The sequence below is a fragment of the Schistocerca gregaria genome, chromosome 2, assembly GCF_023897955.1.
Source record: "Schistocerca gregaria isolate iqSchGreg1 chromosome 2, iqSchGreg1.2, whole genome shotgun sequence".
NCBI classification, from domain to species: domain Eukaryota; kingdom Metazoa; phylum Arthropoda; class Insecta; order Orthoptera; family Acrididae; genus Schistocerca; species Schistocerca gregaria.
In genome coordinates this window covers 1,053,437,181-1,053,460,072 of record NC_064921.1, presented here as the reverse complement: position 1 = coordinate 1,053,460,072, position 22,892 = coordinate 1,053,437,181, and the positions used below count along the sequence as shown (strand labels likewise).

At 45.0% G+C, this 22,892-nt stretch overlaps 1 protein-coding gene across 2 annotated transcripts in view; it reads right to left on the bottom strand.

Moving 5' to 3' along the window:
- The window catches only part of LOC126335592 (uncharacterized), a 28,182-nt gene that overhangs the window by 4,343 nt on the left and 947 nt on the right, over nt 1–22,892 (bottom strand). Inside the window, exons 2-3 of one of the 2 annotated variants that reach the window (XM_049999035.1) lie at nt 9,186–9,426; nt 5,235–5,381 (exon numbers count right to left, since the gene is read on the bottom strand). In XM_049999035.1, coding sequence (XP_049854992.1) covers nt 5,235–5,381; nt 9,186–9,426 — 388 coding nt within the window. The remainder of the gene's footprint in view (nt 1–5,234; nt 5,382–9,185; nt 9,427–22,892) is intronic. The other variant, XM_049999036.1, reaches the window with a different exon arrangement.

The window sequence follows — 22,892 nt, the reverse complement described above, 5'->3', positions numbered from 1 at the left end:
TGTGAATCCTTGTAAAATTTACTGCCAGTATCACATGGAATAAAGTTCCTAAATTTCAGCCATTTCAACTGCACACTCATGGGTTTGCTATAACACCGCTCCTAATTCTGATTCCCAGTCATCTGAGATGCCGCTTTGCATCCCTCTATGCTGTGGCTAACCCATTTCTCCGCCTTTTCCCCCAAAAATGCTTGTCGAGCAATGTATCCAGGAGAGCTTCTGAGGAGTGTGTAAACTAACAGAGATATACTGGCAACTTTAAGTTGCTAAACGAAACATAAATGGTGTTATACTTCAGCCGAGTGTTTGGAAAAGTAACAAAAAGTTAAGTTTTGGGGAAGGAAAACTACGCACCTCAGCCTAAGGCTTAGGAAATAAAGCAGCTTTGAGATGCTTTATACATGTACGCCATGTTTGACAGTTGTCGAACATAAAACAGAAGAATGTATCGTTACATCAACGGTTATATGTGCTCTATCTCACAACAGTTGAAGACCTGCTCCCAAAACACAAAAGCCAGAGGTAGGTCCCTCTTATAATAGGTAGACATCCTGCACTTTATGATGCATAGTGGTCAACTATTCAAACGTAAAACACGGAAACAAATTTTCTTGTGCAGCTGGAACGGTCGAAATAGCTGATTAATAACTGTCCAGACGTGAGAGCATAAACTAGGCAGTAAAACCATGAACTATACATAGTCAAAATTGCCGCGACAGCTCTTTTGAGGGGAAGGTAGAGCAAAGGTGACAGACATCATCAAAAGCCACTCAAAGGTATTCTTCTCCCATCACAAGGAAGGCAGCGTGAGAAGATATGGCATCCAAGCCACACGACGGAACGATCTACATATCAGTTCTTATTAGTTTCCACACATCATTATGGGAAGCTGGTTTTTTTGTCCCGATTTTGCTGCTTTCACTGGGTGAACAGACTTAAAAAATGAAATGGACGTTATTGGGTGGGGAGTGAGGCATCGTCGTTCTATTTTTACACTTGGGAAAGTTGATTTAACTAATGCTGCTTACTATACATTTAGTGTTGAATGGTTATTAATTTGTGCTCTCTCTCCGCCAGCCGCGGTACACAGTGACAGAAGGCGTTCAGCTAGGCCATTAAGGAGCCAATAATTATTTCCGCCACCACAGAGTGCGCTACTGCCTCCAACAACCACACCGTCCAAACAATTATAAGGTCACACTTCCTAAATTCTTTAATTGCGTCGTACTGCAAAACAGTATGAAATTTGCCTCAGAGATGCCTAAAACTTCCCCTGTAATGGTACAGAGGCGTGGCGCCCAGTGACGTCACTCTCGGGCTTAGTGACGCTTCAAGTAGCAAGGTGTCGGCACATGCGAAGAAAGGCCACAGCTCAGAAGTTCATGTGAGGAGTAAGGTGGCTTAATGACGTCACATCGGCACCAAATTTCACCATCAATCTTCCCAATCCCATCATGGGCGTGTCGCAGGATGACAAGGTCGCCACACCCCGTCTTCCAAACATTTCACCCCTTTTCTCGACGCCTCTGTGACGGAGCTCAGAACAAGTTGAAATCACACAGTTTTCTTGCAGGTGGCCGACGAAAACATTGCAGACACACCGCCGCTCGAAATCGACATGAAAAGGCGTCAGTGAATGGCATAAAAGGCGTCAGTGAAACCATGCGTTCCTTCAGGTGTTGACTGCCACACATATCGGGGTCAGAAAGTCCAGTTTGCGGTGTAACTTGTAACAGGACGACGTTCTTGACAATCTTTGACACTGCTGACGCACCACGAACGATTCGGTCTTTCTCTAAAGACGTCATTGGCCAGCAATTCCACGAACATGATTGGCTTCACTTTGAACTGCAATACAACCGTAGGTTTTGCTCTGGTGTACACTTTGGAACCACTGGGGACCTCTGAAAACCATTTGACGGAATTTGACCGTGTTCCGAAGCAGCAAAGGATGATCATGCTTTTTCAGCCCTCCTGTTTCGCGCCCTCCTCTGGCTTGGTCACTTGCGGTGTGACATTGACACATACATGAATAAAACGGAAAAGGATCCTTGTAACACACACACACCCTTTCCCGGCCCAAAAGTATGGGAACAACCTTGGGGTCATCTACCCACCTTTGCTGAGGACTTTAAAACTGCACTTGTAGAGAGAGAACAGGTGACACAGTGGCAGAGTGCAACCCTCCGACAACCCTCTTATTCTGCACGCTAGCTGTCAGGGGCTAGAGTAGTAGTGTAGCCTATCTGCAGGCGCCTGGCACTTCGTCAGGTGGTCATGTGGCACTGATGGTGTCGCTAAACTAGGGAAAGTTAGGGGTACCCTCTACCGTTTTCTTCACGCACGTGTCAACTCGTCCACCCCCCCTCCCCCCCCCCCCTGTAATAGTGCCACAGGAGGACCGAAAAAGCATGAGCGCTCTTTGCTTCTTCGGATGGCGTTCAAACTTCCTCGAATGCTTTTAAACGGTCCTCAGTGGTTCCACGCTGTTCACCGGAAGAAAAATTGTTGTTGCGGTACACTGCAAAGGAGTGCAGAGACATTCAGTGGGATTACAGGCCCATAGTATCCTTAGCGAAGGGTTGTTCGTCCGTATGATGTCAGCAGTATCAAAGGTTGTCACAAACGTTGTCCCTTTGCTCATCGCATTCCGAACCGTCGTTTTCAACCGTGGATATGTCTGGGGACTAATGCCTGCAGGAAAGGGGTGATTTCATTGACGTTCTTCATGCTACCATCCGAGGCCTTTTCATTTCCATTCTGAGGGGTGGTGTGTCTGTGTTATCTTAGACCACCCACGCGAAAACCTCGAGATTTCAACACTGGACGTCACTGTTCTGACACGCATAGCAGAGATGTCAGAAGAAGGGATGAAATGTCTGCAAGGAGGTGTGTGACGACCTTCCCCATCGTGTGACGTGTCCACGGTGGGTTGAGCAGAATTCTGGTGAAATCCGGTGCCAGTGTGACGACACTAACCCAACACACATCTCAAATGAACGTGCGAGTCGTGGCCTTTTTTCTCGCATGTGTTGACACATTGGCTCTCGAAGCATTCCCTAGCCCTGGGATTACGTCACAGATCACCACGCTTTTGCACCGTCACAGAAGAAGGTTGTAGGCACTGTTGAATCAAATTACAAACTTCTGGGTCTAAATGTGAGACAGTAACGCGGTTCCGAAACAGTGATCCTTTAATTGTGTTGTGTACGTAGTTCACAGGATGACATTCACAGGCCGATCACGTGATTTTAGCGACCGCACGCCGGCATTCGGGCAGTTACTGCCCAGTTCCAGGCTGTCATCGGCCAGGTCCTGTGGCTCCAGAGCAACGCTTCCAGTTCTCCAGTGGCCTACAAGCTGTCTACGGTGCCGACCAGTGCTAGCCGGCCGACACGCTAGTCAGGCCGAGTGTCCGACATTATTCAAAGTGACAGTCAAAGTGTTTACCTATTGATAGACTGAACTTAAAACTCTCTCCATACTGAACTTAATTAGATTAGTTGGTAATGGTCTAATGTGTTAAGTTAGCTTAGGCGCAGAACTTTACATCACTGCCACGACTCATCCGCAAGCCAAACTCCGCATACTTTGATATACCTTATTTGAGTAAACGACAACACCTTGTCGCAGTGATACCACAAGCTCCTCTCAGAACATCGAAGTTAAGCGCTGTCGGGCTTGGGTAGCAGTTGAATGGGTGACTGTTGGGGCCTGCCGAGCGCTGTTGCCAGCTGTGGTGTACTCAGCCCTTGTAGCGAATTGAGCAACTACTTGTTTGATACAAGTTGGGCTCCGGTTACGACAACGGATAACGGCCGGGAGAGCGGTGTGGTGACCACATGCTCCCCCATAGCCGCGTCCAACGACGTCTGTCGGCTCAGGATGAAATGGCGGTCGGTCGGTACCGTTGGGCCTTCCGAGGCCTTTCCGGACAAGTTTATTTCAATAAATGATTGTTGTTGTTTTAGAGTAATTGCCCTGTGAAGAGTTTGTAGCCAGTGTGCAAGCAGGCCGCTTAAATGTAGCTACGGATATCTGTTGCAGGGGATTCGCTTACTGCTAGCTTTATGGTGGGCACGTCCTGTCTTGGGTTAACGCAACAATTTTTAAATTATTCTAAAGGTAAAATTATTTTTTTAAATTAAGTGTTGCCTAGCAATGTATTAACTTAAGGAGAGTGCATTAAAGGCAGCAGAAATCATTTACTAATACTACTGCGGAATCATAAAGGTCATAACCCATTTGAAAAACCATTTTGATATCTGTATCTCGTGGGTAATAATCTTATGGTCGGAATTCTATGAGTTCGTAGTGACTATTCGTCATACAGTACATAGATTGTCAATACCTTTAGCATATTAAAATCTAATTTGAATTGCATTCGATTTCTTACATTATTTGTCGGATTTGAGGAAGCAATTCTACCCTGAGACCGCTGAGGTATGCTGTTCGAAATACTTTCGCTCCCTGTTCGAAATGGTCTCAAATGGAACGATCAGATTACACAAGTAAAGGGTAAGATTCCGATTTATTGGTAGAATCCTGAAGCGATGCAGTCCTTCAACGAAGGAAATTGTTTACAATACTTTAGTTAATGCAGTCTTAGAGTATTGTTCGTCTGTATGGGACCCTTACCAGTGGGGTCTAATTCAAGACATTCAGAAGGTTCAAATAAGAGCGGTAAGATTCGTGACTGGTACATTTATCCATCGCCAGAGCGTTACAAATCTCATAGAAAGTCTGAAGTGGGACACACTTGCAGATAGGCGAAGTGCTAAACGGAAGGGGCTGCTCACTAAATTCCAAAATCCGATCTTCCCCGTGGGTGTAGAGCGCATTTTATTACCACAAACATTCATATCGCGCAATGATCACCATTCAAAGATAAGGGAAATAAGAGCTCGTACTGAGGCGTTCAGACAGTCGTTTTTCCCTCGCGCAATCCGCGAGTGGAACAGAAGAGGGAAAATATATCTTTGGTGCGAATAATGCCCTCCGCCACACACTGCTTGGTGATTAGCGGAGTATATATGTAGATGTGTAGATGTAGCTCCAACTGTAGCAACTCCGAGACTCCAGCTAAAATAGTATGCAAGTGCAGCCTCCGGAGAAACCGGTGCAAGACCATCACTGATGCTTTGCTCTTAGATTCGCGTGGGGAAAATGTCAGGAAGCGTTCCGTTGGTGCCTCTAGACGTGTGCTGGTGCAGATGTGCAGTGCTGTGCCTCACCGTGGGGTCCGGGCCCGGCGTGCTGACCATCAGGATGTTGACCGCAACCAGCGGTCCCGCACTCCCGTCTGGGCGCTCCAGCATGGCGCATACGCTCACTCGCTGGGACAGCAGCACTTGCCACATCAAACGTATCTCCTCAAGTGCCTGCAGAACAGACGCTCAAGTCAGACTACGCTCATAATATCAACGCAGGGAACAGCGAAGAAAAGCAGATTCGCCTTAAGGCATTAGTTAACGGGGCTTAACCTCACCATTTATAGACTCTTAAGATAACCATTCGTTCTGCACGTCATTACATCGAAATAAGATAACAACCTGCATCAGATAATATCTGTGTTACCTGGAGATCTAAGTTCTAGGGGACTGATGACCTCAGATGTTGAGTCCCATAGTGCTCAGAGCCATTTGAACCATTTTGAACAAATTATCGATTGCCATTTGTAAGTCAGTCAAATTGCGTATTCACAAACAAACAAAAAATTAAAAATTTTGTCAAAATAAGCAGAAAAATGTAAGTATTAACTAGCACACCATATCACAGTTTCTTGTTTTTTTTTGTTTTTTTTCTCTTTAGCTTTACACTGAGATGTCAAGTCACGGGATGCCTCCTTTTGCCCAGCATCGTGCAGCAACTTGTAGCATGGACTCAACAAGTCGTTACAAGTTCCCTGCAAACATATTGAGCCCTGCTGCCTCTGCAGCCGTCCACAGTTGCTAAAGTGTTGTCGGTGCAGGAATTTGTGCACAAACTGACCTCTCAATTATGTCCCATAAATGTTCGGTGAGTGGCAAAATCATTCTCTCGAACTGTCCAGAATGTTCTTCAAACAAATCGCCAATATAGTGGCCCGGTGACACGGCTCACTGGAATCCATAAAAATTTTGTCGTTATTTGGGAACGTGAAGCCCAAGAATGACTGCAAATGGTATTCAAGTGGCCGAACATGAGCATTTCCAGTCACTGATCGGTTTAGTTGGACCAGAGGACCCAGTCCATTCCGTGTAAACACATCCCACAGCGCTACGGAGTATCACCAACTTATACAGTGTCTTCTTGACAACTTGGGTCCGTGACTTCGAAGGGTTTACGCCACTCTCGGACCTTACCATCAGCTCTTACCAACTGAAGTCTGGGCCCATCAGACCGGGCCACGATTCCCCAGTCTTCTGAGGTCCAAACGATATGGTCACGAGCCCAGGAGAGGCGCTGCAGGCGCCGTCGTGCTGTTATCAAAAGCACTCCCTCCGGGCACCTGCTGCCATAGCCCATTAATGTGAAACTTCGCCGCGCTGTCCTAACGGATACGTTAGTCGTAGGTCTGGCGCTCATTTCTACAGCTGCTTCACACAGTGGTGTTTGTCTGTTAATAGTGACAGGTCTGTGCAAACGCCGCTGCTTCCGGTAATGCCAGAAATTCGGTATTCTCCGCACACTCCCCCCACTGTGGATCTCGTAATTTTGAATTTCCTAACGATTTTCGAAATGGAATTTCCCATGCGTCAAGCGTCAACTACATTTCCGCTTTCAAAGTCTGTCAGTTCTCGTTATGCCCCATAATCACGTCGGAAGCTTTTTCACGTAGATCATCCAACGACAGCTCCGCCACTGCACTGCCCTCTTATACCTTGTGAGCGCGATGCTACAGCCAGCTGTATACGTGCGTATCGCTTATTTCTGATGTTTGCACCTCGGCGTAGTTCTAAGTGGAACTAAACTGATGGTGCAAGAAGACTTATCCCGAGTGGGATGGTGCAGTAGTCAGCACACTGGACTCGCGTTCGGGAGGACACCGTTGAAATATGTGTCCAGCCATCCACGTTTAGATATTCCGTAACCTCCCTAATAGCTCCAGGCAAATGCCAGGATGGTTACTCCAAAAGGTTGTGGCCTACACCCTTCCGCATCCTTGAAACAATTGGAGCTTGTTCTCTGTTTTTGACGCGATATTACACCCTACTCTTTCTTCTTAGTTTTTGAGAAGAATTAAGAGGATAAGTTAATATTTCTTCCAATTTATCTATCTGGCACATCGTAGCTCAGTGAGACAGGGGTAAAAAGCTGACAGACTATCTACGTCTCCAGTTCTGCTCTACAAGGCCAGTACATTTCTGCTTAGCTAACGAGCCAGTGTTCCCTGCACTGCATTCTCGTTTCCTTAGTAATTTGTAACGCAAATTTCACTATGTAAAGTATGAGGGGTAGTTGTCGATTACGTGTGGAATCACCGTCTTGGAATAAAAATCTGGGATAGAATTGGAACGAAAATCAGCATGTGATCGCTCAAAGCTTATGGTTATAGCTTGATACCATTGCCTACCAATTTTAATTGTATATTACAGCACTGAGGATGGTAACTAAGTGACTGAAAATCGGTTTTGCTGACAATTACGCAACAGAATACGGCCAGTGCTGTCTCTCCTTCCAGTTCCGTCCACTATTTCGTCGTGGTGCACACAACACTCCATGGAGGCGCCAGTCAATAAAAATCCTGAATTTGCTAATCTAGTGTTACATATTAATGAGAATCATCCACATTATGTAATGGAAATTACAAGAAAATAGCAATTGAATTTACTTGTATAATTCTGTGCTACTGCAGGAAGTAAGTCGACAGCAAAAAATGGGAAATTTGTGGTAAGTTCTATGGGACCAAACTGCTGAGGTCATCGGTCCATGGTCTTACACACTACTTAATCTAACTTAAACGAACTTATGCAAAGGAGGACACACACATCCATGCCCGAGGCAGGATTCGAACCTGTGACCACAGCAGCAGCGCGGTTCCGGACTAAAGCGTCTAGAACCGCTCGTCCACAGCGGCCGGTTGGCTGGGTACCGAATTGTCTGAAGTACAGTGTAGCAAATTAGTTTTATTCCCCCTTCTGTAATGAGGACTGGGGTCTAAATGGAGTACGAGTAATATCCAGATGAACCAACCAACAGTAACCTGACCATCATGAAGAAAGAGCAGAGGAATTTTTTTTTGGCAGGCCGCCTTTTCAGTAACGTAAGAAAACGAAGCGCCTACAGCCGTCCTTATGGTCTTATTTATTGAGTAGCTACCAGTGTCGACGATTCATTGCGCCATCTTCAGGGCTTAGTTGATGCTGAAGGAGTTATCACGAACATATACGCGGCATCAGTTGCCAGCATAAATGGTTTACGCAGAAATGATACAACATAATTGAGTGCAGTGCAAGTTCGATTTCAGATTTTCCTAACATGGAACCGAAAGGAGAAGTAGTATGATCAAACATTAGAACAAAGAACACAAAACGCTGACAGTGAAATCTGAAATGTGTCGTTCTTACTCATGAATGTAATTCAATCTATAAAAAACAAAGCAACGAAAAGTATCAGCTAGTCTTAATGATTACAATTTTACTGCTGGTGATACTTTGTCAATAGAAGCGACAAATGAGCTTTTAAATTTTCAGAATGCTTAAGACTAAACAACAGCAAGATGTTCACTGTGATAAGTGTGGGACGGAATTTCTATGTCACTCTTATCAGTTGGTGCACTTGGCTAGTAGATTACTTCATGTTTGGAAAACATTTGACAAATGTGCCGATGCTTGTGTGACTCCCCAGGTTAGCTGACCTCTATATCGCTGATTACATGTGAGATGTGACCGAGTGAAGTGCTTGTTGTTTGGTTCCAAACACAAAAACCTACTAGATTATTTGTGAAGACGTGCATTCAGAGGGCTGCCCCGACATTTTCAGTGTCTCCTACGATCCGTGCGTTGACACGTCGCTGTTGTCCGCGTGAAACGCGCTGCCACTACTTGGCTAAGCAGCTGTATCTAGTTGTGATGCTCAATGAATTTACATTGAAACCACAAAGCGCAAATGACTACGTAAGATATTGTCTACTGTGCAGTCTTTTCTGAAATAGAAAAAATATCAGAAATTGATATCACTACGCTGACATTGGTGTAACATACCTCTGGATCGTCCGTTATGCGAAACGCTGCAGTGAGGGGCTCTTCGCGGAGGAAGACGTCGGCCATGAGGCGAATGGCTTCCTCCTGCCGGTCGCCGGGCACCTCCTGGATGACGTAGGTGGGCGGCGAGTGGCCACCGGCTCCTTTCAACGGTCTCCGTCCCACGTAGCGTTTCTGGACGCTCGGGAACGGCACCGACTCCGGCCGTTTCCAGTGCAGCAGCTGCATAGCTTGCTGCAGTCTGTTGATATATCACCCCTCAACTCTCACTGACAATGCAATTAAAAATCTCAGTTTACATCACGATTATATGAGCACTTCACGATGCCGTAGCCAATTTCGAGCAGCAGGTGGTCCTCTTCAGATTGTCAATAGATAAAAAGAGGAAACAAAGAAATGTTATAGAATCTGTAAGATCTGCCTAGTACTACCTCCATAATGATGAGAAAGAATAAAATCGTACACAAAGGCACTTGCTGCAAACGGTTTCTACCGCATTGCCAACTGCACTGGAGCTAACAGTAGGTAGACGTCGATGTTTTGTTGACGGAGTGCAATCACCTCCTTGTATACCGATCTTTGTATACCACGATCTGTAGTGTATGACAGTTGAAGAAAACCTCAAAAGCCAGGATCACTAAAAAAACGTTTTTGAGTGACTGGTTTCGACAGAGCTATTCTGTCATCATTGGATCTTATGCTTTAAAGTTTTATGACATATTGTACGTCAGTGTTGCATCAGATACATATGCACTTCCCCATACCATCAAGATGACAGTCAAATATAAAATTATTATGTATAAACATAAAGATAACTGTATTGCGCCGATTACACGTGTTCTTGTTCACCAACAGCTGGTGCATATACAACGTGTACCGAGTTGCAACACCGATGGACAATATATCGTAAAAATTTTAAAGAATAAGATGCAGCATAGCTGTGTCGAAACCAATCATCCGAAAATACTTTTTCAGCGATCTCGTCTTGCGAAGTTTTTTCCAGTTATCAGTGAAAGAACAATCCTACCGAAATAATAAAACTGCTCTTTGAGCACATTTTGCAACGGAGAATCATACTATTGGCTCTATTCAGGATTTACGAGTGACGGAAAAAGGGACACACTAAGTGACTTCAGAAGAAATTAAGACTTATGTTTCAAGCAGAAAATGACTTGCTGAACAAAGAGAACGAATTCCCTGCCCGGCGCCTGATACAAAATTTACAAAGAACTGCTCAGCTCAGTTGCGTCACATCCCGCCATGTACAGTGGCTAGCGCCCAGCTGCCAGTATCCGGCTGTTGCACGCTGACCTCTGAAACCGGGCACGCTAGGAGGTAATGCTGCCCTAATAGCTACGTACCCTCACAAATACCGTGTACGTCGTACTCATTTTTACTAACGAACATAAATGCAAACTAATTACACGGTCCAATCGCCTTAACGTGATCACGCCTGTATTCGACGTCAACGTGAAATAACCACACGCAGAGGACAGGTGGCAGCACGAGCAGTGAAGGGCGTGTAAGGAATGTCGGTGTAATGCGGGAGACAGTGCAACCAGTGTCGTATTGCGGGAACGGAGCAGTGTATCTGACGTCTAAAGAGGCTGTCGTGCCAAGGGTGCAAGCATTTCCGAAATAGCTAACACTGTAAACTGTTCACGTGCCACTGTGGTTATAGTACGCCGTGCATGGCAAAATGGAGTATCCGAAACCGGCGCCGAGGCAAATGTGGTCCACAACTAAACCGTGGATGATAGGGTCGAATAAGAGCTGGGGATGTGTGTACGGGCGAACAGATGGGCAGCTGTTGAGCAACATATCGCCCAGATTAATGCACGACCGTACAGCCAACGTTGCTGTGTATACGCCTCCACATCAGGCGCCTGTTTCATTCACCGATACCGACTTGTGTTCATCAGCGACGAAGGCTAGAATTTGCACAGGAAAACCACTGAGTGGCAACATGTGGCCCTTTTCAGGTTAATCGCGTTTTATCCTCCATCAAGATAAGATTGTTGGTGTGCGCACCGTGAAAAATTTGAAACCAAACAGCCTGCAACAAACTATGGAAGAATCCAGGCCAGAGCAGGGAGTGTTATAGTCTAGGGAATGTTTCCATATCATTCCCCGGGTGATCTCGTCATTGTTGAAGGCACAATACGTGCAGGTATAAGCTGTCACCAGCACGCAGGCGGGCAAAGAGGTTGCGATAAGTTAGATAGTAGGGCGCAAACGATGTGCCTATCAGGAGAGAGGCCAAAGACAGACTCGCAAGAAACGTGCCGCCAATACTCTCTCCGCCTCCAGTATTTCTACATCTACATCTACATCCGTACTCCGCAAGCCACCTGACGGTGTGTGGCGGAGGGTACCCTGAGTACCTCTATCGGTTCTCCCTTCTATTCCAATCTCGTATTGTACGTGGAAAGAAGGATTGTCGGTATGCTTCTGTGTGGGCTCTAATCTCTCTGATTTTATCCTCATGGTCTCTTCGCGAGATATACGTAGGAGGGAGCAATATACTGCTTGACTCTTCGGTGAAGGTATGTTCTCGAAACTTCACCAAAAGCCCGTACCGAGCTACTGAGCGTCTCTCCTGCAGAGTCTTCCACTGGAGTTTATCTATCATCTCCGTAACGCTTTCGCAATTACTAAATGATCCTGTAACGAAGCGCGCTGCTCTCCGTTGGATCTTCTCTATCTGTTCTATCAACCCTACCTGGTGCGGATCCCACACTGCTGAGCAGTATTCAAGCATTGGGCGAACAAGCGTACTGTAACCTACTTCCTTTGTTGTCGGATTGCATTTCCTTAGGATTCTTCCAATGTGTCTCAGTCTGGCATCTGCTTTACCGACGATCAACTTTATATGATCATTCCATTTTAAATCACTCCTAATGCGTACTCCCAGATAATTTATGGAATTAACTGCTTCCAGTTGCTGACCTGCTATTTTGTAGCTAAATGATAAGGGACCTATCTTTCTATGTATTCGCATCACATTACACTTCGCTACATTGAGATTCAATTGCCATTCCGTGCACCATGCGTCAATTCGCTGCAGATCCTCCTGCATTTCAGTACAATTTTCCATTGTTGCAACCTCTCGATACACCACAGCATCATCTGCAAAAAGCCTCAGTGAACTTCCGATGTCATCCACCAGGTCATTTATGTATATTGTGAATAGCAACGGTCCTATGACACTCCCCTGCGGCACACCTGAAATCACTCTTACTTCGGAAGACTTCTCTCCATTGAGAATGACGTGCTGCGTTCTGTTATCTAGGAACTCCTCAATCCAATCACACAATTGATCTGATAGTCCGTATGCTCTTACTTTGTTCATTAAATGACTGTGGGGAACTGTGTCAAACGCCTTGCGGAAGTCAAGAAACACGGCATCTACCTGTGAACCCGTGTCTAAGGCCCTCTGAGTCTCGTGGACGAATAGCGCGAGCTGGGTTTCACACGATCGTCTTTTTCGAAACCCATGCTGATTCCTACAGAGTAGATTTCTAGTCTCCAGAAAAGACATTATACTCGAACATAATACGTGTTCCAAAATTCTACATCTGATCGACGTTAGAGATATAGGTCTATAGTTCTGCACATCTGTTCGACGTCCCTTCTTGAGAACGGGGATGACCTGTGCCCTTTTCCAATCCTTTGGAACGCTTCGCTCTTCTAGAGACCTACGGTACACCGCTGCAAGAAGGGGGGCAAGTTCCTTCGCGTACTCTGTGTAAAATCGAACTGGTATCCTATCAGGACCAGCGGCCTTTCCTCTTTTGAGCGATTTTAATTGTTTCTCTATCCCTCTGTCGTCTACTTCGATATCTACCATTTTGTCAACTGTGCGACAATCTAGAGAAGGAAGCACAGTGCAGTCTTCCTCTGTGAAACAGCTTTGGAAGAAGACATTTAGTATTTCGGCCTTTAGTCTGTCATCCTCTGTTTCAGTACCATTTTGGTCACATTGTGTCTGGACATTTTGTTTTGCTCCACCTACCGCTTTGACATAGGACCAAAATTTCTTAGGATTTTCTGCCAAGTCAGTACATAGAACTTTACTTTCGAATTCATTGAAAGCCTCTCGCATAGCCCTCCTCACACTACATTTCGCTTCGCGTAATTTTTGTTTGTCTGCAAGGCTTTGGATATGTTTATGTTTGCTGTGAAGTTCCCTTTGCTTCCGCAGCAATTTTCTAACTCGGTTGTTGTACAACGGTGGCTCTTTTCCATCTCTTACGATCTTGCTTGGCACATACTCATCTAACGCATATTGTACCATGGTTTTGAACTTTGTCCACTGATTCTCAACAGTATCTGCACTTGAGACAAAACTTTTGTGTTGAGCCGTCAGGTACTCTGTAATCTGCTTTTTGTCACTTTTGCTAAACAGAAAAATCTTCCTACCTTTTTTAATATTTCTATTTACGGATGAAATCATCGATGCAGTAACCGCTTTATGATCGCTGATTCCCTGTTCTGCATTAACTGATTCAAATAGTTCGGGTCTGTTTGTCACCAGAAGGTCTAATATATTATCGCCACGAGTAGGTTTTCTGTTTAACTGCTCAAGGTAGTTTTCAGATAAAGCACTTAAAAATATTTCACTGGATTCTTTGTCCCTGCCACCCGTTATGAACGTTTGAGTCTCCCAGTCTATATCCGGCAAATTAAAATCTCCACCCAGAACTATAACATGGTGGGGAAATCTACTGGAAATATTTTCCAAATTATTCTTCAGGTGCTGAGCCACAACAGCTGCTGAGCCCGGGGGCCTATAGAGACATCCAATTACCATGTCTGAGCCTGCTTTAACCGTGACCTTCACCCTAATCATTTCACAATTCGAATCTCCGTCAATTTCCTTCGATACTATTGCACTTCTTATCGCTATAAACACGCCTCCCCCTTCACTGTCCAGCCTATCTCTGCGGTATACATTCCAATCAGAGTTTAGGATTTCATTACTGTTTACGTCTGGTTTCAGCCAACTTTCTGTTCCTAGTACTATATGGGCGTTGTGACCGTTTATTAATGAGAGCAGTTCTGGGACCTTTCTATAGACGCTCCTGCAGTTTAGATCACCACTGTGGACTGGATGGCCAGGCAGCCAGCCAGTAAGTCAGTCGCAGGCAGAATCGTCAGCTGCAGCCCAGTCACTTGCGGTCACGGACCGTTACGGGCCCAATCGGTCTCGGTCTAGTCTCAGGCAGCACATAGCAACCAGAAGAGTCTACATATCGGTCGCTTACTTCACCAGTAGTGAGGCTAATGTGGACTATTACAGAAGAGTTTGTGCCACATGGACTAGCTCAATATGTGGTGTCACCGGCAGACACCACACTTGCTAGGTGGTAGCCTTTAAATCGGCCACGGTCTGTTAGTATACGTCGGAGCTGCGTGTCGCCACAATCAGTGATTGCAGACCGAGCGCCGCCACACGGCAGGCCTAGAGAGACTCCCTAGCATTCGCCCCAGTTGTACAGCCGACTTTGCTAGCGATGGTTCACTGTCTACATACGCTCTCACTTGCAGAGAGGACCGTCTAGCATAGCCTTCAGCTACGTCATTTGCTAAGACCTAGCAAGGCGCCATATTCTTTAAGATTCTATTCTGAACAGATAATATTGTGAATCATGTACCGTCAAGAGCGACGTTCATCGTTAATGGATTAAAGTTAAATATCAAACTAATTACGTCCGCTTCATGAATTCTAGTTCCTTGTCATGTTCCAGACCTCACGTCAGTATAGTCTTTCCCTCCTCACGCCAGCCTGCGTCAGCTAAAACGCGTGCATTTCGGCCTCCATTAGTAACACGGTGTTGGCTCTTCTTCCAACACAAAACAATATAAGTAACTTTCTGTTCTGGTTAATAAAGAACTGTGTTAATACACATGAGCAGTTGTGTATTAGAAACAGGATACTGGGTACTAAATGAGATCCTCTCCTCACTTCCCGTGGTACAAGCCTGCAGTGACAACAAGACGACACAAAACAATAGATCGACATAAGTATATGTATATCCTTAGCCCGCCCGGTTGGCCGTGCGGTGTAACGAACGTCTATCCAGTCGGGAAGGAGCGCTGGTCCCCGGCACAAATCCGCCGGCGGATCTGTGTCGAGGTCCGGTGAGCCGGCCAGTCTGTGGATGGTTTTTAGGCGGTTTTCCATCTGCCTCGGCGAATGCGGACTGGTTCCTCTTATTCCGCCTCAGCTACACTATGTCGGCGACTGCCGCGGTATTGGTACGGAGTATCCTCAGCCATGCATAGAACAGTGGTTTGCGGAGAATCCAGGGTGTCCCAAAAAACCCTCACAATCTTAAGGGACAGGTTCCTTACAACAAAACAAGAAATAAGTTCAAAACCTGTGCTCCAAAATGCATACGTTAACAGCTAAGAGCACTTGTTCATCCTCGACGCTATTAAACAGATCTCTTCTACTGCAAGGACTTTGGTTTCCTTATTTTGAGAAGAGGTAGCGTAGATCAAACCACCAAAAATGTGTCCAGTAAACGTGGAGCCTGAATGTAACTTGAAGAGCTACGAGCCGTGGCGCCATTGAGTTAGTAGACTGTTCTGTCTGCCGCCAGATGTAGTATCGACTATCCCCCTTGCGGCCCCTTGCCGATACCTATGATTAAGAGTTTGTATCTGTGGGTTGTGTCCGTACAAGGTCTTTGCTCGCCGACATATGTATAGGTTCGCTGGCCCGAGAAGGAGGCATTGGCGGTAGCGTCGCGGCCAGAGGTGCTCACGAGGTCCGAGCGGCAGAAACCACGAACTGCGCAAGGAGGGCGAGCGCAGAGCGAAGGTGCCGGAGTGCTTCGCCGGGGTCAGCGTCGACTTACAAACAGCAGGCTGACATCCCGTCGGCTGGTTGGCAACATTCGTGTCATACGAGCGCTCGTGGCCTGGCTGCCCCCTTCTACGTGCCTCTCATCGCCACTCAGTAACCGCTGCGACGCAACGTGCATCCCTGTAACTGCTTGCTGATCAAGGGGAGTAGCATTCTGTAATCCTGGTGGTGGTTTGTTTCACTGTCTGCCTGCCCTCCTTATTATTTTCTGGTTTGTACCCGACCCTCAGAAGTTTTACTCGGTCGGCTCTTTGGTACTAAATGTGGGCTGTAGGACTGCACTATTGCTGTATTTTAGCTGGATCTCGTCATTCCGCCGAGTGAGTCCTCTTGTAATAAGTGTTCACAAGTAATGTTTTAAGACGTTCCTTCAGAACAGTCTCAGTAACTGACAATCAATTCAACTTTGAAAATATTGACAGTCATCTGCCACCACGGCTTTAGTCAAAATAAAATTGTCAGAAGGGACGGGTTGGGATCCAGTCGCAACCTTGGTTGCCGACTGAAGTTAAGAGGTTGGTTGCTTAAAAAGTAAGCCTTATCACTGTCACATTGTTTGCTAAGACGGTTAACCTTTAAGCATAGATGCGCACCTTAACCCCGAACCTTTCGACATACTGCTTTCAAATTAAAAGCTAAGTCATCTGTTTTGAGTAATTGCATCACCTACGTCATCGATGGTGCTTACTAGTTTTCATGTGTCGCAAAAGAGCCTTTTATAAGACAGACTGTTTCCAGTGCGGTAGTAAACACCGCTGTTTCACAATTATTAAAAGACGGCCGGAACTGCACCCCGCCCCTCTTGTAATCATTGCCATATTGTTTGCTGTTTTGCAATACATCACTTCCGATTTCTTTTGCAGAGATTAAAAGCTTATTTATCTTAAGGTTTAATGTCATAAGAACTTTGTAAATTTGTTCATTTTGTTAAAGAAAATGGTTAAATGCTTCGATTATCTCTAAAAACACAGTTTATATATTGTTAAATAAAAAGGTTGTGTGAAAATAAAGTTATGTGGGTGGTCCTCCCTTCCACATTTTCCTTAATTCCAGCAAATACCACGTATCGAGCTCTGACCACTTGTTCATCTTCTCTAGTGTGAAATACATTTCTCCTACTGAACAAATACTCATAGCTCTTAAGCAACGCATTACAGAGCCCATGCATACTACGTCCTCTTTTTGTTTTTGTTTTTTTTGTCGATACTATCTCCCCACAAAATATGGAAAACAAAAGGTTTGCAGAAGAAGAAATTTGTTACACAGTATCGAAGATGTGTTCACAGCTCAGCAAGTATGCCTTTTGGAGCCCATGTCTACTAGACATTTTTTTCTTGTTTCGGTGTGAGGAAACTCTCGGTTAAGCTTGTCCCTCTTTTTTTTTACCCCTCTGTTGTCGCTCATCTCTGGTAAGGAGGGTTTTCCGTAGCTTACTGTTCTTAGGTGGCTGCATTCATCTTCACCTCTCGATGGTCTTCACTGAATGACTGGTGAAATTGACAATGTCGGCAGGAACTCCTCCTTTCCCCAGTGGCGAAACCTTACTCAGCTGTTCAGTGACATGTAGCTATATCCAACAGCCCAAATGGAATAATTAACATACAGGTCAATCGTTCTAAGACTTAATGGGCAAAGATCTTACCTTCTCGCTTCACGAGAAATATATTTTACAATGAATTTGTTTATTTCAATGTGTGTGGTTCCCTATTAGGCCCGTTACCATCTATTTTTTCATAACTTCCTAAAATCGATCACTGATGGTTTAAATGCAGTGGTCTGTATACTGGCTGTCATTACAAAACAGCTGATGAAACATGAGAGCTAGCGTTTATTTTTTCCTTCATGACATTGGATTAACAAAATTAATCGCTACACTTTACTATGCACTAATATTCAAGCAATTCAAGTGTAAAGAGCGTGCAAGTACGCCTGTCATTAACAAAGCTAAACTTCGTTTACATCTCAAAGAGCAGTCTATCGTAATTTCATGTACACAACACAATCTGCGAATTAATAAATGCAAATGGTCTAACAAAGGCGCGGTTCGTAATTAAAGGCTCTGAGGGGGAACCGCCACAAATACACACATCAAAAAAAGGTTTGCATCACCACGGTTCCGAGAGTTCCGGAACGTGTACAGAAAATTGGAATAGCGATCATCATGAACATCGTTTCCGCCCTTTTTATTGCTCATGAAAACCGCACACTGCGTGTTGTACCACCGTACAGCGAGACCTTCAGACGTGGTGGTCCAGATTGCTGTACACACCTACCTTTAATATCCAGTAGAACGTCCTCTTGTGTTGATGTATGCCTGTATTCGTCGTGGCATACTATCCACAAGTTCATCAAGGCACTGTTGGTCCACATTGTCGCACTCGTCAACGGCGATGCGGCGTAGATCCCTTAGAGTGGTTGGTGTGTCGCGTCGTCCATAAACAATCCTTTTCAATCTATGCTAGGCGTGTTCGATAGGGATCGTGTCTGGGAAACATGCTCGCTACATTATTCGAGCGATGTCGTTATCCTGAATTAAGTCATTCACAAGACGTGTACCACGGGGGCGTGAGTTGTCGTCCATGAAGACGAATGCCTCGCCAATATGCTGCCGATATGGTTGCACTATCGGTCGGAGTATGGCATTCACGTATCGTACAGGCATTACGGCGCCTTCCATGACCACCAGCGACGTACGTCGGCCCCAAATAATGCCACCACAAAGCAGCAGGGAACCTCCACCTGGACAGGGTGTCTAAGGCGTTCATCCTGATCGGTTTGTCTCCACACACGCCTCCGACGATTGCCTGGTTGAAGGCATATGCGACACTCATCGGTGAAGAGAACGTGATTCCAGTCTTGAGCCGTCCATTCAGCATGTTTTGCGCCCATCGGTACCACACTGCACGGTGTCGTGGTTGCAAAGAGGACCTCCTCTGGGCATCAAGATTGAAGTTCCGCATCATGCAGACTGTTTGAGTCGTAACACGACGTCCTTAGGCTGCACGAAAATTATTATTCGACATGGTGGTGTTGCTGTCAGCGTTCCTCCGAGCCATAATCCGTATGTAGCGGTCATCCACTGCAGTAGCACCCCTTGGGCAGCCTGAACGAGGCATGTCATCGACAGGTCCTGTCTGTCTGTATCTCCTCCATGTCCGAACAATTTCTCTTTGGTTCACGCCGAGACGCCTGGACACTTCCCTTATTGAGAGCCCTCCCTGTCACAAAGTAACAATGCGGACGCGATCAAAAGGCGGTATTGACCGTCTAGACGTGGTTGAACTACAGACTACACGAGCCGTGTACCTCCTTCCTGCCGGCCGCGGTGGTCTCGCGGTTTTAGGCGCGCAGTCCGGAGCGGTGAGACTGCTACGGTCGCAGGTTCGAATCCTGCCTCGGGCATGGATGTGTGTGATGTCCTTAGGTTAGTTAGGGTTAAGTAGTTCTAAGTTCTAAGGGACTGATGACCACAGCAGTTGAGTCCCATAGTGCTCAGAGCCGTTTGAACCACCTCCTTCCTGGTGGAATGACTGGAACCAATCGGCTGTCGGACCCCTTCGTCTAATAGGCAATACTCATTCATGGTTGTTTGCATCATTGGGTGGGATTAGTGACATCTCTGAACAGTCAAAGTGACTGTTTCTCTAACAAAATATCCACATCCAACGTCTGTCTTCATGAGTTTTGGAAACCAGGGTGATGCAAAACTTTTTTTGACGTGTGTGTTTATTTTCTTGCCTAATTACAGCATGGCTGTCACGAAATATCATGAGCACGCTAAATGAAAATACTTTCCTATTACGCTCCAATCGCATTCTGATATGAAGTTCAGAACCAGAAAAGTTTCTGGTAACTGAACGGCAGATTTTTCAGCACTCATTTAACTTTAGGACTCTGTATCTCAGAATGAACAAACAGGGACTTGTACCACTATTGAAATAAGCCCTTCAATTGCCATTCAGGTCAATCGTTCTAAGATTTAATGGGCAAAACTCCTAACTTCTCGATCCATGAAAAATATAAATTACAATAAATTTGTTTATTTCAATGTGTGTGGTTCCTTATTAGCCGCATCCTAACTAAAATCGATCACTCTTGCTTTAAATGCATTGGTCTGTCGACCGGCTGATAAAATAGGAGAGCTGGTATACATTTTTTTTGGATTTACAAAATTAATCACTACTCTTTACTATGCACTAATGTTAAAATCACTAAAGTGTAAAGAGCGTACAGGTACGCCTGTCCTTAACAGAGTTAGAATTTGTTTATATCTCAAAGAGCACCCTGTCGTAATTTCATGTACAGAACACAATCTGAGAATTAATAAATGCAAATGGTCTAACGCTGGCGCGGTTCGTAATTAAAGGTTCTGAGGGGGAACCGTCCCAAAATATATATTTAAAAAAATTATTAATGACGTCTCATAGAATACAAACTATCAGAAAGCATTTCGCGTATTTCCCACAGATTTAATTAATGGCGCTCAACATTTTTGGAAAGGATGATATGTGATACAAAGCGATATTTTTTTAAAATGTAGTACCGAGTCTTGAGGCTGCACCTTGAAATAACGCTTACCTCTATGTAACGGATACTTGGGGGGCACGGTTTCTCCTTTTTTCCCTTTATTGTTATTTCATACACCTGCCCCATGTGAGCAGGTGTCGGCTGGCACAGGCACAATTGCCAAGAGACTGTATAAAATAAAACGTTACACACATAAAACATAGGGATAAAAGATGAAGTTTACACATGAGAAGGCAAACAATGGGAGTTACAATAACAACACGGTAGTTTCTTTTTTGGCATGGCTTCCGCGGCCCGAAGGCTCTGATGTTTCAGCCCAAGGGTGTCCCACCAAACTGCACCCACCCTCCACCACTTACATCATAATGGAATGAACAGAGTTGCTAAACTTACCTATCGATTCCCTCTCTCCATATATCTCTATTATGCTTAGGTGCGTCATTAATGGACGTTTGATGTTACTATTTGTTAGAGCTTTTGTTTCGTCTCTTCTATTCACTGTTGGGGTAAGTTTACAAATGTCTCGCCAGAGTGCACTACGGTATCACCAACTAACGAGTTTCATGAATGATTAGACGAAAAAGCGAGCGAAATTCACCCCGTGATCGAAATATGTCCCTTTACTGTAGTTTAGTTGCTTGCTGACGGCGGGTCATGTGTGTTATTAGCAAGTTTCTTTATGTGAATGCATTGTACATGGGTTTAGTGGGTTTTATTTTCTTGCAAATAACAGCAATGTACCACAAATTCGACAACAAGACAGTATGATTTCAGTGTGCAATTTATCAAGTAAAATTTTGGATTATACGGTTGGGATGAAAGTGAAGGAACTGGGTGCGTCCAGACCCGATGTGCCAAGAGGAGTGGCCGCTCGGTTTGAGGCACCGTGTACCGGATTGCTTGGCCCCTCCCTCTGGAGGTTCGAGTTCTCCCTCGGGCACGGGTGTGTGTGTTGTTCTTAGCGTAAGTTAGTTTAAGTAGTGCGTAAGTCTGGAGACCGATGACCTCAACAGTATGGTCCCGTAGGAGTTCACATGTATTTGAACATATAGATCCAATGTAAACATGGATCAATAGCAAGAATTGTCTAAATCCAGGATAGGGTACCCACGAAATGTTAACAGCAATGCACAATGCAGCTGAGTGCTTCTGTGCGCTTTATCATTTAAATACGGTGAGTAAATTACCATGATGGTTGTTCAGGCTGCTCATGTCAGCCAATGACGGCACAGGATCCGCGATTTGGAAGAAAACTATTTCCTTCCGCGTACTTCATAAACGCCGCAGTTTGGGCACACAAACACTAAACATTTGAAGTTTAAGTTTAGAACCGAAGATACCAAGACCGTTAAGCACGCTGCGAAGCTAATATACACCGTATTAAACATCTTTCCAAAACGAGTACGGTTTGTTGTGGTGAACTGTCAGGAAGTGTGACATTGGGGGGCTAAATAGGCTACCAATAGATTGTATCTTGCAGTTAGCGTTGGATGTTATTTAGTAGCTGATGGTGGAACGGGAAGAAGATAAACGTTTGGCCAGGGTGTGAAGTGCCCTCCCGCCCCCTGCTAGTCTTGGTCTCATCTGCAGCGTAGTCCGAGGCCTAGGTTAGTTCCGATCGAAAAATGTCGCAGTCTTCTCCAGCATGGAAACAAGGTGCCTCGCCTTGTCCAACGTACAAGTGATTGTCCTTTAAACACACATTTTTCAGTGGCACGATATGTTTCCGTTTGTACAGATTTTGAAGACGAATGCAAGTCTCGCCTTTATTAGTCGTTATCTAAGGACACAGATTTTTTATATCACATACAAGAGAATGTGCACCGAAAAAAATAACAATTCAAACCTCTTTTTAAAGCGCAGTTTGAGACATTTACACGCTTATTTTACGAAATTATATACATTAATGGAAGCTAAACGTCCTTATCACCACTGTTTGTTTACACTGTCTAGAGTTCACGGTAACAGTTATCACACGTTTTTGAGATATCACAGACAAACATCGCGTGAGCAGAGATATTCACAAAGAGGCTCTTGGTTAAAAAAATTTCAATTCTCCGGCTAGGATGCGTCTAAGCTATACGCTTTCGACAACCTCGTCTGTCCTTTTAACAGATATTTTTCAATAGCACGATATGTTTCCGTTTGTATATATTTCGGAGAAGAATACAATCTCGCCTTTTAATAACCATCATCTAAGGTAGATAGTTTTTTATATCAAGTAAAAGAAAATTTCCACAGAAACAATAATTCAACCCTATTTTTAAAGACGACTGTTGAAACTGATGCTCTGGTGGTATTTTTCA